The 16154-nt window shown below is 50.8% G+C and overlaps 1 protein-coding gene across 3 annotated transcripts in view; it reads left to right on the forward strand.

The window, feature by feature from the left end:
• LOC149120884 (b(0,+)-type amino acid transporter 1-like) overlaps positions 1-16154 on the forward strand; it is a 29917-nt gene that overhangs the window by 12438 nt on the left and 1325 nt on the right. For 2 of the 3 annotated variants that reach the window (XM_089319183.1, XM_089319182.1), the window contains 3 exons: positions 6798-6894; positions 7723-7872; positions 13906-14080. In XM_089319183.1, the coding sequence (XP_089175309.1) occupies positions 6829-6894; positions 7723-7872; positions 13906-14080 (391 nt within the window). In that variant the 5' untranslated portion in view covers positions 6798-6828. The remainder of the gene's footprint in view (positions 1-6797; positions 6895-7722; positions 7873-13905; positions 14081-16154) is intronic. The other variant, XM_089319184.1, reaches the window with a different exon arrangement.

Here is a 16154-nt window from a genome sequence, read left to right on the forward strand (position 1 = left end):
AGACTAGAACCGGTGCCCATGTGGGATGCTGGCACTGCAGGCAGAGGATTAATCAAGTGAGCCACAGCGCCGGCCCCACATTTAAATTTTTTTAAAGACAAAAATTTCCGAATATGTTTTCCTGTGCATAGCCAGGAGGGAGAAGAGCCCGGAGGGGAGAACGAGACATCCCTTCCTGTGAACCTCACTTCTTGTGAGGCCGCTGTCCCTTACACCCAAAAAAGAGAGTTCAGGTGTCAGCATGTGCAGTTACAAAGTGCAGCTGTGCCACATGTATTTGGTGAAATACAGAACCCAAAAAGGTAAGTTGTCTACCTCAATGTATCACTGTTCATATAAGTCAGTTCCTTCCTCCGCAGCTGAGAAAAACAGCAAAGAGGATCACTGAACAAGAGCAGGCAGATACAGATCCTAGATAGACCCTACAGATCTTTCTCTTAGAGTTGCTTAGGTATTGTTTATTTCACTATAAGAAAGTAAATAGATCAAACACCAAGCACTCGGCTTGCTTTCTCTCTCCATCTCTCTCTCCCCCTCCTTCTCTCCCTTCCTCACCAAAGCTGAGCAAAACATATAACCAAAGAGGACTGATGAACAAGAACAGGGATGTTTAGATCCTAGCTAGATCCTAGATGTCTTTGCAAATATTAGATATTATTTCTTTCACTGTAGGAAAGTGAATAGGTCAGGCACCTCTCTCTCTCTATACACACACACACACACATACACACACACACACACATATATATATACATGCACTTACTATATATATTTTTTATTTTTTATTTTTTTTTGACAGGCAGAGTGGACAGTGAGAGAGAGAGACAGAGCTGGATCAGAAGTGGAGCAGCCGGATCTCAAACCGGTGACCACGTGGGATGCCAGCCTCACAGGCGGCAGTGTAACTTGCTATGCCATGCCGCCAGCCCCTAGAACCCATTTTTTTGAATTCTGAAACTCTGAAATTTATCAGTCTTTAAAAAGTGTATGGAAAATGTGTTGTGATGGAAAAAAATTACATGGATTTCAGAATTCTTTCTGCACCAAAACAAACTTACTTTTGAGTCCAGTTCCCACGACCTTTCTGAAGTCCCCTTGTGTGGCACACTGTGATTAACCATGGTCACCTTGCCGGGCAACAGGTGCCAGAAGCCCTTCTCCCGGCCTCCCTTTGGCTACCAGCACCCCCTCCAAGGCCACCTCCCCTCTGCCATTCCGAGCCTCCAGGAGTCTGGAATTTTGGGATTGTACCTGTGAGATCATGTGCTGGCTGTCTTTGCGTGCCCAAGCTTACTTCCCTTGGCACAGCGGGTCTTCACAGCACGTTCTCAGCCTTTCATTTGTTCCTGGGTGCTGGACTGCCTCTGTGTCTTGGCTATTGTGACTGCTGCTGCAATGAACACTTCGACTTTTCTGGATGTTTAACCAGAAGTGGGATGCTGGATCTCACAGTAATCCTATTTTTGATTTTTTGAGGAACCCCTGTTTTGTTTTCAAAAATGGCTACGCTAATTCCGGTTCCCACCAAGAGTGTCCTCCCCACCTCCTCACCAAGGCTGCTCTTTCACTTCTCGGATCGCGGCCGCTAGAACAGGTGTGAGGCGGTGCACTGCGGCTTGTAGTCCCGTTTCTCTGACAGTGATGCTGAGCCTGCTTCATGTGGCTGTGGCCTTTCTGTTCGGGTCCTTTGTCCACCTTCACAGTTGTTTGCTTGTTCTCTGGAGTTCCCTGTGTCCTCTGGAAGTCAGCCTTCAGTCTGATTATGCTTTGCCAGTATTTTCTCGCAGCTGGACGGTTTCCTCTTCACTCTGTTGTTCTCTGTCCTGTGCAGAGGCTTTTCAGTTGGCTGCCACCCCCGTTGTCAATTTCTGCACTTGCTGCTTGTGCTTTTAGGGTCACACACGAGAAACTATTGTCCAGACCAGTGGCCTGTGGCACTCCCATTACCTTTGCATGGCCTCCCCGTTAGGTCTTTGGTCCGTCTGGATAAAGGGGACAACGGATCAGCGTAGGGGTCACCAGTTTTCCCGTGTCTGTGGGGATTTTAGAGCCTTGGGGGCTTGGGGCAGGGCTGCACGGGGAAGTGCCAAGTCTCCCACTCCACGGGCGTGGACTGCTGTTCACCTGGTCATCTCTGATTTTTTCTAAAAATGTTCTGGTGTAGTTGTGGGTGTACAGTTCTTACACATCTTTTGTCAGATTTATTCCAAAGTCATATATTTTCCTGCTATTACGAGTAACAGTGGCTCACTCTGAGTATATAAAAACACAACTTTAATAGCCCTACTGAGGTCTAAGTACCATAAAACTTACCCTTAGTAAAGGCTCAGCTCAGTTACGTTAGCAGGCTTATAAACTATGTGAACCCCATCACAATCAACCCCAGGCCATTCCCATCAACCCAAAAGCTCCCTCCTGCCGAACGCTGATCTCTGTTCCTACCTCCAGGCCCAGGCAATATCTAATATTCCGTCTCAGTGGAGTTACCTGTCCTTTGCAGTTGGGATTGTGCTCTACTGATTTACGTTGTATATATATATTTTTGAAATATTTATTTATTTGAGAGGCAGAGTTACAGAGAGGGAGAGACAAAGGTCTTCCATCCTCTGCTTCACTCCCCAAATGACTGCAATCACTGGAGCTCGGCCAGGCCAAAGCCAGGAGCCAGGAGCTTCTTCTGGGTCTCCCATGTGGGTACAGAGCACTTAGGCCATCTTCTATTGCTTTTTGAGGCTATTAGCAGGGAGCTGGAACACAGGATATGAACCAGAGGCCATACGGGATGCCAGCACTGCAGGCAGAGGCTGTACCTACCACACCGCTGTGCCAGCCCTCTATATGTTTCTTAAAAAGGGTTTTGTTTGTTTGAAATGCAGAGAGGGAGGAAGGGGGTGGGGAGAGAGCAAGCGAGCAAGTTTCTGTCTACTGGTTCATTCTCCAAATGTCCCCAACAGCCAGGGCTGAGCCAGGCTGAAGCTAAAGCCAGAAACTGCATCCAGGTCTCCCATGTGGGAGGCAAAACCCAGTACTTGGCCCAGCATCTGCCTCCTTCCCAGGTGCATTAGCAGAGACCTGAGTTGGAAGTGGAGTAGCTGGGACTTGAACCAGCCCTTCATCCCTGGATGCCAGCATTGCAGGTCGGGGCTTAGCTTGCTGCACAACACCAGCCCCTGTTGTGTACCATTTTTATGGAGTCCAATTGGGGATGTTGCCTTAATGAACTCTTAATTTTCTATCTCACATAGACAAATCTTCCTTCTTTTAAGATTATATACTTAGCTGTTCCCTTATAATTTTATTTTCTCTAATCCTTTACCTGCTGTCCTACTACTATTTTTTTAATCATTTTTTTTCCTTTTTGGTTTGAAATGCCACTATCATTCCCACTTGCACCTGTTACACTGTTTCACTGTGGTTTGTTCTTGTTATTGTCATGCTTATTAAAACATTGTATAGCTTTAGTAATTAAAATCTGGTAGGACTCATGCTGCTGTCAGACTTCTCCTGACCTGTTTAGCTTTCCAGAAGTGTTTATCATAATTAAATCCAATTACAAAAGTTACTTCCATTAAAAAAAAATTTTGAAACACAGAGCCACAGAGCAATCTTCCATCCTTTGGTTTACTCCCCAGATGCCTCAACAGCCAGGACTGGCACTCGGCCCGGTTCTCCCATGAGGGTGGCAGGCACCTGTGTGCCTGAGCCGTCATTTGTTGCCCCCCGAGGGTACCCATGAGCAGGAGGCTGGAATCAGAAGCCGAGTCAGGACCCAAACCCGGGCACCCCAATATGGGATGCAGGCACCCCAGGAAGCAAATTAACGGCTGTGCCCCCTCTACTTCTGTTAAAAAAATGTTTTAAAGACTTGAAAGGCAGTGGGGGGCGAGGGGAGATCTTCTCTCTGCTGGTTACTCCCCAAATGACCGCAGCTGTCCAGGTTGGTGCAGGCTGAAGCCGGAAGCCAGAACTCCATCCAGGTCTCCTACATGGGTGGCAGTGGTGCAAACACGTGGCCCATCTGCCACAGCTCTCCCAGGCACATTAGCAGGGAGCTGGACTGCAAGTGGAGCAGCGGGGACACAAACTGGCACCCATATGGGATGCTGATGCTGCAGGCAGTGGCTTAGCCCACTGTGCCACAGTCCCAGCCCACCCTTCCCATGCAGGGCAGTCACGCATCAGTTTATGGAGAGCTGATGAAATTTAAGAGGCTCATAGCAGCATCTCGAGCCTAAATCTTCCTTCCATCAATGCCCTTCCAGTTTCACTGCCTTTTTTGAAGTTCAAATGTGTAATTCTAAATACGTAGGTCTTACTGGCCTGTATGTTCCTGCCTTCTTATTGCTTTGTAGTGTCATAGAATGTGAACCCTGCATCAATTGTAAAGAAGCTATAAAACTCGGGGTGGGTACTGTGGCAGAGTAGGTTGCGCCGCCACTTGGGACACCTGTGATCCATGAGCGCCTTTTCCAGTCCCGGCTGCTCCACTTCCAGACCGGCTCCCTGCTCACGCACCTGAGCAACAGTGGAAGATGGCCCAAGCACTTGGTCTCTGCCACTCAAGCAGAAGACCCTGATGGAGTCCCTGGCTCCTTGCTTTGCCCTGCGTTGTGCGGCCATTTGGGGAGTGAACCAGCAGGTGAAAGATCTGCCATTCTGCTTTTCAAATAAAGCAAGCACATAGGCATGAAATCATTAGGTAAAACCAGCAGTAACATGTAAACAAGCCACTGCCTGCAATGCCAGAATCCCATACGGGTGCCAGTTTGTGTGCTGCCTGCTCCACTTCTCAATCCAGTTCCCTGCTAACATATCTGGGAAGGCAGTGGAAGAGAGCCCCAGTGCTTGGGCCCCTGCCACTCACATGGGAGACCCAGATGGAGCTCGGGGCTCCTGACTTTGGCCTGGACTGGCCTTGGCTGTTGAGGCATTGAGTGAAGCTCTGTCACTCTGCCCTCCAAATTAAGTAAACATATCACTGAACAAAACGTTTTTAAAAGACCTTATTTTGTGGGTCCCCTTTTGTTTTCTATGGCTTTGACAATAATGTATCTTCCACAGTAGCTTCATATTTTTCTATCATTATCAAGCTTTTTACTCGTACTGTTCATACCCTCTGCTATGACAGTAGTTGGCCCAGTTTTTGTCTGCTGTTTCGAAGGCTCTGGTTTCTGATATCTCGGTAGATGATTCCTTCTGTGAGCAGAAACTCTCCGTCTTTTTTAAAGCCTTAACAGATCTGCTGCGGCTGTGGGCAGAGCAGCTCTATTTGGGCTGTTGTTGGTCACAGGTTCCTCTTATCTCCAGCCTCTCAGTGTCCTCGGGCTTCATTCTGTCTGGACAAATCCAACCTGTCTCTGGCAAACACTGTGTTTACAGTCAATGTGATTACTGACATTTTTTTTTTTTTTGATAGGCAGAGTGGACAGTGAGAGAGAGACAGAGAGAAAGGTCTTCCTTTTTCTGTTGGTTCACCCTCCAGTGGCCGCCGTGGCCTGCGCACTGTGCTGATCCGAAGCAGGAGCCAGGTGCTTCTCCTGGTCTCCCATGCAGGTGCAGGGCCCAAGGACTTGGGCCATCCTCCACTGCCTTCCCGGGCCACAGCAGAGAGCTGGACTGGAAGAGGGGCAACCGGGACTAGAACCCGGCACCCATATGGGATGCCGGCGCCGCAGGTGGAGGATTAAGCCAGTGAGCCACGGCGCCGGCCCCTAACGTGGCTCTTTGAAATCCCCTGCCATGAGCTGTCCTCGTGCTAGAGAAGACTTGGGAGCGCAGAGTGGGTGCCTCCATCCATCTAAAAGTGCATTTACCTTGCCGGTGTCCTGAACGCCAGCTGACTTACATCGAATTCCAATCTGAAAGTTCCCTCATCACTCTGGATACCGTTTCTCATGACGTTTGCTATAGTTCATGCTAACTCGGGCTCATCATCTAAATCCAGTAGCCTGTAAGAGTCTCCTTCTTTGCGATGTCTACATCCGGGGCTGTTGGTGTCTCAGGTCGAGCGCTGGTCTCCGCATCATAAAGCTTTCTGCATTTTAAATTCGCCTTACGTTGTTTCTGATCGTGAATTTCTTGTATTTCTCACCTGCGTTTTCCAGCTCTCTGTACTTCAGATCCAGGTTCCAACCCATTTTTTCCACTGGTCTCTAATTGAAACTTTAATTATGGCCACTTTTTGAAGAAATGCTTAGATCATCTTCTCGATTATCTTTTCATGTTTTTTTTTCATCTACTCGGGAGGCAGAGGGAACTAGCGGAGAGAGAAACCTGCATTCCGTCCGCTGGTTCACTCCCCACATGCACATGCAGGTGATGGCTGGGGCTGGGCCCGCGCACCTGAGTCACCGTCTGCTGCTGGCTCAGAGGCCGAGCGGCCGGCACTCGGACGTGGGACGCAGTGCCTTTCTCTAAAGCGTTAAGCATCCTCCAGATTACCGGACTATCCCTGCGTGCGGAGCCGCCCCTCCTTTGGCTTGTTTCGTAGCATAGGATCAGCACCGCCTGTCTGCTCTGCCGGCAGCCCTAGGTGCTGAGGTCCCGGCTCTTCCCCCAGGACCCGTGTTTCTCACATATGTTAAGCCTCAAAGATCTCGGGGCCTCTCCAGTGTCTCTTCCTGCTCTGCCAACTTCATGCCGGGTGCCTTCCTCTCTGCCGCTCTTCGCTCCTGGTTCCTCCTCCAGGAGGGCGACCAGGCTGCCCAGCGGGCCCTCTGTGGCCTCAGGAGTGGGACTCGGACACTAACTCAGGGCCTGTGGGACAAGCTGCTGATGGCTGTGTGCTTGTTTTTCAGACTCGTTTATGTGGCCGGCCGGGAAGGCCACATGCTCAAAGTGCTCTCTTACATCAGTGTCAGGCGCCTGACCCCAGCCCCTGCCATCATCTTTTACGTACGTATGGGACCTGCACAATAGCGCCCACCTGGAGGGCAGAGGGCCCCCAGTTTGCACGGTGACAGATGCACACTGCTAAGCCCAGGTTCCCAAGATCCTTGCATTGAAACAAAACCCAGGACAGTTCAAACAAGCAATTCACCTGGCTGCGCCCCCGGAATTTATCCACGACAGCCACCGTGTGGATCTTCCACATGTGTCCTTTGTTCTGGGTCCTTCTAACAAACGACACTGGCCCACTGGCCCAGAGAAGACTGATGCATTGTACTAGTGGTGACTGACAGCAGCCACTCCCAACTCAGAGGTCAGGGGCTCTGTGGGGGATGGTCCTCGGTTGTGTGTCACCACTCTGGGGTCCCAGGACACCCACATTCCTAGCCTTCTGTCCAAGCTCCCCACCCCTCTGCTGTCCATCAACCTGCTCACCATGGAGACAGCGAGACCCACAGCGGGGAAAGACCAGTCCAGGGCCATGCAACCAGCACAGGCCCAGACCAGACCTGAGCTTCATCGTCCGAGGTCCTGCCTGTGTGGAGAACTCTGGAAGGGAAAGTCACCGGTAGGCAGGGCTGGTCAGACCTGTCCACGCTCAGTCCTTGCGTTGAACCACATCCTTAAACGTTTGGCTTTCCCAAGCCGCTTCCCAGGCTTCAGAGAACAGACCCCACGGCCAAGTCCGGTTTAACCCCTGCCCGGGTGGGCTGCCCGGGGTCTCTGTCACGCTAGTGCTGTGCACAGGGAAACCGCTGCTCTGGCCGTCTGCGAAGCGGTGAGGACCGGGTTTCCATGCACCGATGACCTAAAATTTGCTCTTCTGTCCACCAGGGGATCGTTGCGACCATTTATATCATTCCTGGTGACATAAACTCCCTCGTCAATTACTTCAGTTTTGCCACATGGCTGTTTTATGGCCTGACGATTCTAGGACTCATCGTGATGAGGTTTACAAGGAAAGAACTGGAAAGGCCCATCAAGGTAAGCTGAGTGTCCCGCGGTCACGAGCGGCTTTGGTTTCTTACAGTGACGTAGACGGCTCTGCACTGAGCAAGAGCCCAGTGAGCAGCGTGTGGTCAGTGCAGGCCGCAGGCCAGGCCAGCCTGTGCACAGCCGTGGGGCGAGGACGCCTAGCCAGTTTCCTTACTGCTTCTTGTAGACCACACCTAAAGGGAGGGGCTGACGCTATTATGTGGGCATACATAGGAGATAATATAACCTATCATGTAAAATATCTAAGGGTCGGCACCTCCTGGCCACCACTGGTTCTGACAGCTGTGGTAGCTCTAACGGTTAGGGTGACTCTCAGAACAAAGGCACAGCCTTTACCAGCAGACACTTTATTTTCTTAAGATTATTCATCTCAAAGTCCGTTATGCAGACAGAAGGACAGAGAGAGAGAGAGGTCTTCCATCACTGGTCCACTCCCTAGATGGCCCCAACAGCCACGGCTGGGCCAATCTGAAGCCAGGAGCTTCTTCTGGGTCTCCTAAGTGCTTGGGCCATCCTCCACTGTTTTCCCAGGTGCATTAACAGGGAGCTAGATTGGAAGTAGAGCAGCCGGGACTGGAACCAGCATCCATATGGGATGCCAGCACTGCAGGCATTACGCCACATCACTGCCCACAGAAGACACATTTCTCAAATAGGGGAGGAGGTGACAAAAGAAATGGAGCACATCATATAAGACCCTGGATAATGAGCTGCATGGGGGTGCCCACGAGAACATCTTCCTGGTTAATGTTTTCTTGGGAGAATATGTGTCAGGCTCCTTTGTTGTTGCCTTTTGAAGTTTGTAACAGCTCTAAATTTAAAGGTTTGTTTATTTGAAAGGTAGAGAGAAGGGAAGCGACAGAGATCTTCCACCTGCCAGTTCATTCCCCAAATGGCCAGGGCTGGGCCAGGCGCCAGGAGCTTCTTCCCACGTGGGTGCAGGGGCTCAAGCACTTGGGCCAACTTCCACTGCTTTCCCAGGTGCATCAGCAGGGAGCTGGATTGGAAGTGGAGCAGCCAGGACTCCACCACAGTGCCGGTCCCAACATCTCTATATAATCTTGAATCTCCTAATCCTTCCACTTCCAGCTCATGTTTATATGAGAAAATGAGTAAATTGCCAAAGGCAGCAGGAAGTTTTCAACAAAACATGCATGTGAGGTTTGAAGTCACATTCCAAAGGCACCACACACGCCAGGGAAGCGAGAAGCACGTGTCAGGCTGGGCGGCCCTGCGTGAGCCACGTGACTCTGCTCAGCGCAGACACCTGTGAAGCGCGCAGCGTGCTGGCTGTGAGCTACGCAGACCTCTACTGTTGCTTTAGCCGTTTTCGAGCTGGGAATTTGAAATTTTTTTTTTACAATGCAAGATAGTTTTCCGACTTGAAATAAGGAAAATACTCTCCTAGGGAGTGTTTTCCCACAGACTGGCTCTCTTCAAGGGCAGAAGACTGACAGAAGTACACGCTGAGTGTTGACAGAAATACGAGTGACGTGAGACGGGAGAACGAGCCTGTCAGCTGTGCACAGCTGGCTTATTGAGAGGTTTTTAGCAGGAAGGTTTATGAAGCTGTGGAAAATCAAACATAAGGGGCTGGCGCTATGACACAGTGGGCTAAGCATCTGCCTGCTGCATGGCATTCCATGTGGGCATCAGTTCGAGTCCCGGTGGCTCCTCTTCCAATCCAGCTCTCTGCTATGGCCTGGGAAAGCAGCGGAGAATGGTCCAAGTGCTTGGGCCCTGCACCCACGTGGGAGACCCGAGAAGCTTCTGGCTCCGGCTTCAGATTGGCCCAGCTCCTGCCGTTGTGGCCATTTGGGGAGGAAACCAGTGAATGGAAGCCCTTTCTGTCACTCTGCTTCTCAAGTAAATGATCTGTAAAAATAAATTAATTAAAGAAAATCAAACATAAGAGGATAGGCAAAGCAGCAGCAGGCAAATTAAAACTCAGAAAACAAGGGCGAGACGTGTCAGACAAGCACTCAGGCCTACAGCGTTGCCCAGGACAAAGCCAGATCATTTGGCAATGCACAATCTCCCGGTGAGGAGATGATGATGAAAATCCATCCACGCAGCCATCCAGCTCCCACACCCTTGCGAAGTGCTTGTGAGCAGAGACCGCAGGACCGGCAGGGAGCAGCGAGCACACCTCCTCCAGCCAGCGTGGAGCCAGACACTCCACTAGGAAGAGGCCCGGGACTGGAAACATCACCAGCTACGGCTCCAACTCTGGACCCCCCAACACGCGCCTCTCCAAGTGCATCCAAGACAGGACTGGCACGTGACCTCCTCTGCCACCACAAAGGAAAATTTAATATTTCAAAAAATAATACAAGTCTCGTTCTCTGTGAGGCAACAAAACCGGAACTCAAGAAGACACACCTGTGGGGCCAAGAGGACATGGGCACTGCGCGTGCGCACACGGCTGGAGCAACAGTGGGAGGAGACGGAGGCCCGGGCACCGTCTACACAGCACGTGAAGAACTTCCTCACATTCGATACTTGGATGAATAAACAGGAAAACAGGCAACTCAGAAAGCACAATAACGAATGCAGAAAACCAAGAGCAGAAAAACCTAATAACATCGAGAAGCCGAGGTGTCAGGGAGGAGAGAGCAATCACTCTGTAAGGAATACGCAATCACTCTCGCTTCTTTCAGAGTTCTCCTTTTTCAGTGATCTGGAACAAACGAATACCAGGAAAATCTGATTTTAAGAATTTCCCAGCCGGTGCTGCGGCTCACTAGGCTAATCCTCCGCCTGCGGCGCCGGCACCCTGGGTTCTAGTCCCGGTCGGGGCGCCGGATTCTGTCCCAGTCACTCCTCTTCCAGTCCAGCTCTCTGCTGTGGTCCGGGAGGGCAGTGGAGGATGGCCCAAATGCTTGGGCCCTGCACCCCATGGGAGACCAGGAGGAAGCACCTGGCTCCTGGCTTCGGATCAGTACGGTGCGCCGGCCGCAGCAGCCATTTAGGGGGTGAACCAACGGAAGGAAGACCTTTCTCTCTGTCTCTTTCTCTGTCTAATTCTGCCTGTCAAAAACAAACAAACAAACAGAATTTCTCAGTACATTATGTGAAGATACTTAAAGGCAAGTTTATTTTGAGGCAACATTTTTTTTAAAATCCTTGCCAATGAGGGGGTCTTTAAAAAGTTCATGGAAAATGAATATTATGGGAACATTAATTTCATCCAGGTCTCCCACAGGGGTGCAGGGATCCAAGCACTTGGGCCATCTTCCACTGCTTTCCCAGGTGCATTAGCAGGGAGCTGGATCAGAAGTGGAGCAGAGGGCACTCGAACCAGCTTTACCCACTACACCACAATGCTGGTCCCCATTTAGCATTGTTTTGAATATACTAGCAAGGGATATAGAAAGAAGAAAGCAATTTGGGGTGTGAGAGGCAGAAAATAATTTTTAAAGTCTTTAAAACCTTTTGAAGATTGTATAATTATGTATCTGGAAGATGCAAAGGAATCAAAGAACAAACTATTAATAAAGTGGTAAGATATACCATCCACACACTGAAATCAACAGCCTTTATGCAAATGATTCCAATGAAAAGATAATGGAAAAGAATACCTCGGTCCCCAAAATTAAACACACACACACACACAAAAAAAAAACAAAAATAATCCCCTGCTGTGGGCATTAGGATGCCTACTTCCCGTCCCTTTCCGTGGGACCTGCCTTTCGTTCCTGGCCCTTCCTGCCAGTGCAGAGCCTGAGAGGCAGTGGTGACGGCCCCCCAGCTGGGTGCCTGCCGCCCACGTGGGAGACCTGGATTGAGTTTTTGGCCCTTGACTATGCCCAGCAGGAATCTGGAGAGTTTGTCCCCTCTGTCTCTTTAAAATTTAAATTATGTATCAATGTAAGGAGGTTAGACCTCTAGGTGGGAAACCTGAAAGACCACAGACTCTAGACTTAGGGTGCTGATGCGCAAATGAAGTGTGAACTGCTCTGTAAGCCGTGAATGCAGGCAGCCTGCCCAGGACTCAAATTCCAGAAGTAATAAAGAGAAAAAAATCAGTCTTTTTAAAAAGCAAGTGAAACACACACACAGCAGAATGGGGGCGGGCAGTCTTTGCAGGTGATATCCTCCCCTGCCCCCCCCCCCCAAAAGAAAGAGTTCCCAACAATTGAGATGGGAAACACCAGTCCTTGAAGAAAAAAATTTTTTTTAAAAGTTCAAACAAAAATGCAAAGGCACTTACACATGAAAACAAAGAAGCTCCGAATCCCAGCAAGCTCATCAAGCAAGCAGGCCAGAACGAGGAGAAGTAGCACTTGCGGCCCACCAGGTGGGCAGCAAAGAGGAGCTCACTCCCTTGCCCGTTGGCACTGGGTGTGGAGCCCTGCCCCTCGGGGCGGTACCTGGCAAAACTATCCAATCATTTGCTCTTTGGCCCTTTATCCCAATCCCAAAGAGAAACTGCAGACATGTGAAATATACACAAGGTTCTTTCTTGAGGCACCAATTCTATCAGCAAAAGGTTCAACACGACCCCAAAGCCAACAGGCAACACTCAAATGGTGTTTCAGCCACCCACACCATAGTTAGCAGCAACAGGAAACGGATGATCACTCACTTCACATTTGACTATGTCAGCATCTCTGGATGTGCTGCAGGAGCAAGGCCAGGGGCAAAGCTATGATTGTGTCATTTGCTACTTCCTAAACAGCAGTGGAAGGTGAACATATAAGTTTATGTATATGTGTTTATTCTCATGGAAGAAATATGAAAAGGGAAAAAATGAAACCCCCAAATTAACAAAGGAGCAAAAGAAGCCTTGCTTGTGTGACAAGCAGGTGACAGCCATGGAGAAGGGGATTACCAGGACTGTTCATCCCCTTCGTGCGTTGACCAACCACACAGCGCCTTAAAGGTCCAGTGACTTACGTTCCTACTCGTGTAGTTCCTGGGGAATTTCTTATAGGTGCATTATTATGTTTATATGATTAAGAAACAAGATTTTCAGGAAAAAAAGGCATAAAAAATACATATAATCTTACATTGGAATTGGAAATGTCAGTATGGATATATGAAATTTTTTCCCTTCTTGAAAAAAGTTTTTTCTGTCCTTGCAAAAGAACAAAGCATACTCCAGACCCTGCACGAGGGTCTTTGAAGCCACTTCCTACTAAACAGGGTGCCCCGGGGAACGGGGAACAGCACGGCCAGCACAGCACCTGGGAGCTGGCAATGACACGACAGCGGCCGTCATGAAGAATACCACAGCGCCGTGGGCTGAAGCGGCCAAATACACACAGTCCCTGAGCCCCTGACAACGGAGACCAAGAGTCAAGCATAGGCACCCGGCATAAACGCGAATGCAGAATAACCGGACGGCAGGTGAAGGTCCTCACTCCACAGTTCCACAGCATTAGGCGACTCCTTTGTACCCTCGGTGAAGCAATGAATCAAGGCAATGTTAGCAGGAGAGGCTAAACCACTCAAGCTTCACCTCCAGTTCAAAACCAGGAGGTTAACAGGGACATTTCTCATGGTGGGACTGGACCGCTCTCCCTCTCCTAAGCCCACTGACAGACCTTAGGAATTCCAAAGTGGACAGACAGACATGTGCCTGATGGAAGTGCACTGCTCCACCAGGAAGTATTCGTGCCTCTAAACCTAGCTACCAGTGTGCAGGGAATACGGGGGACAGAGGCCAAGGCCAAGGCAGCAGCAGGATGCCGTCACACGAAGCTCTATGTAGAGCGTAGAGGGTCCATCTTCCAGTTTGTTTACCACAAAAGGGAGGGAGAAGAATGGCACTGAACTCATCAGAGACACACTGAGATGTGCACAGTGACACGGTGTCCAGTGGGTTCTTCGTATTCTAGGAAAAAGAAAAGGTGGAGTAGATGAGGTAAGACTGACAAGCTGACAGAAGTTCCTAAAACTGGAGGGGTCACGTAGAGGTCACCATACTCCATACTTCAGTGAAAAACATCGACAGCAAGACAGACGGACGCACGCAGCCGCACAGCCAGCCCTGACCCCTCGCTGCTCTGCTTGCAGGTGCCCATCTTCATCCCCATCCTGGTGACCTTCATAGCTGCGTTTTTGGTCCTGGCCCCAGTCATCACTAACCCAGCGTGGGAGTATCTCTACTGTGTGTTATTTATCCTGAGCGGCCTTGTATTTTACTTCCTTTTCGTCTACTACAAGTTTGAATGGGCTCAGAAAATCTCAAGTAAGTATCACATCAGGTGGTTCCGCTATGAAAGCACAGAGCTGCAGCGCCCCACAGTGTACCACCGCCCCCGGCTGAACACCTCCGGGCCCGTCCTGGGCCGCCTGTTTCCATCACTTCGCCTGCCAGGCAGGAAGGGAAAGCAAAGCATTTTAAACAGAATCTTAGGGAGGGGGGCTGGGGCAGGGGGAGGGGGGAGAGGGAGCAGGGAGAGGGGAGAGGGGAGAGGGGAGAGAGGGAGAGAGAGGGAGAGGGGAGAGAGGGGAGAGGGGAGAAGGGAGAGGGAGGGCGAGGGCGAGGGAGAGAGAAGGGGGAGAGGGAGAGAGAGAGGGAGACAGCTCCCATCTGCCGCCTCACTGTCCGGGCCTCCCTTGTTGACACGGTCGCGTCTGCCTCCCACGGTCTGTGTGAGCAGGAAACTGGCCTCAGAAGCCAGAGCCTGAACCCAGCCACTCCTGTGTGGGACACGGGGTCCTGACTGCTAAACACCTGTCCCTCATTTCCTTTTTAACTTAAAATACCTGTAAGCTTAGATGGCCACCGTGACCTCTGATGAGTGCGGTTCACTAGTGTTAAGTATGTTTATCTTCAGCACACCACGTTCCTCTGCCTGACACACGCGCGTACCAGCTAAGAGCTCACTGGCACGCCAGTCGCTCAGTGACAGAGCCAGGGCTGGGAGAGTGACAAGGCCTGTGCTGCCGCAGGTCTCTCCTCCATCCGGCAGTCATTTGCATCTGTTTTTAAAAAAGACAACTATTTATTTTTATTAAATGTAGTCTACTTTTCACTTATTTGAAAGGCAGAAAGAGATCTTCCTTCTTCTGGTTTGCTCTCCAAATGCCCACAACTGGGGCTGGGCCAGGCCAAAGCCAGGAGCCGGGAACTCCATGTGGCTCTCCCACACGGGGTGGCAGGGACTCAGGTTCTTTTTTTTTTTTTTTTTTTTTTTTTGACAGGCAGAGTGGACAGTGAGAGAGAGACAGAGAGAGAAAGGTCTTCCTTTGCCGTTGGTTCACCCTCCAATGGCCGCCGCTGCAGCCGGCGCACCGCGCTGATCCGGTGGCAGGAGCCAGGAGCCAGGTGCTTTTCCTGGTCTCCCATGGGGTGCAGGGCCCAAGCACTTGGGCCATCCTCCACTGCACTCCCTGGCCACAGCAGAGGGCTGGCCTGGAAGAGGGGCAACCGGGACAGAATCCGGCGCCCCAACCGGGACTAGAACCCGGTGTGCCGGCGCCGCAAGGTGGAGGATTAGCCTATTGAGCCACGGCGCCGGCTGGGACTCAGGTTCTTGAGCCACCATTTGCTCCCTCCCAGGATGTGCGTTGTTAGCTGGGAGCTGGATGGGAAGTGGAGCAAGGACGCAGGCCCAGGCACTCCAGTATGGGATGCAGATCTCTCCAGTGGCATCTTAATCATGGTACCAAGTGCCTGCCCTCAACTGTTGTCTACAAGTTTAGCTGCATAAGCCACTTTCACACCTAAAGTCCACTTGTGCCAAAGACGCCTCTGAGACTCAATTACGCTTATTTTCTTTACTTCAGTGCTATATTCATAAGTTGTAAACTGCACAACATTTTTTTTTTTGACAGGCAGAGTGGAGAGAGAGAGAGAGAGAGAGAGAGAGAGAGAGAGAAAGGTCTTCCTTTGCCGTTGGTTCACCCTCCAAAGGCCGCCGCACTGCGGCTGGCACACCGCGCTGATCCGATGGCAGGAGCCAGGTGCTTCTCCTGGTCTCCCATGCGGGTGCAGGGCCCAAGCACTTGGGCCATCCTCCACTGCACTCCCTGGCCACAGCAGGGAGCTGGCCTGGAAGAGGGGCAACTGGGACAGAATCCGGCGCCCCGACCGGGACTAGAACCTGGTGTGCTGGCGCCGCTAGGTGGAGGATTAGCCTAGTGAGCTGCGGCGCTGGCCTGCACAACAAATTGAAGTGCACCAACCCTCCTCATCAAAGTCTTCCCAGGCTCCCGAGCACCCCCACCAGGGCCTGCCTCCTGCTCTGTAAGCTCCCTGAAGACAGGAAGTGGGTTGTGTACGATGTAATCCCAGCAGTGTCTGGCCTGTCACAGCC

The sequence above is a fragment of the Oryctolagus cuniculus genome, chromosome 18 (assembly GCF_051225735.1).
Source record: "Oryctolagus cuniculus isolate XC-2025 breed Fujian yellow rabbit chromosome 18, ASM5122573v1, whole genome shotgun sequence".
In the NCBI taxonomy this organism is placed as follows: Eukaryota; Metazoa; Chordata; class Mammalia; order Lagomorpha; family Leporidae; genus Oryctolagus; species Oryctolagus cuniculus.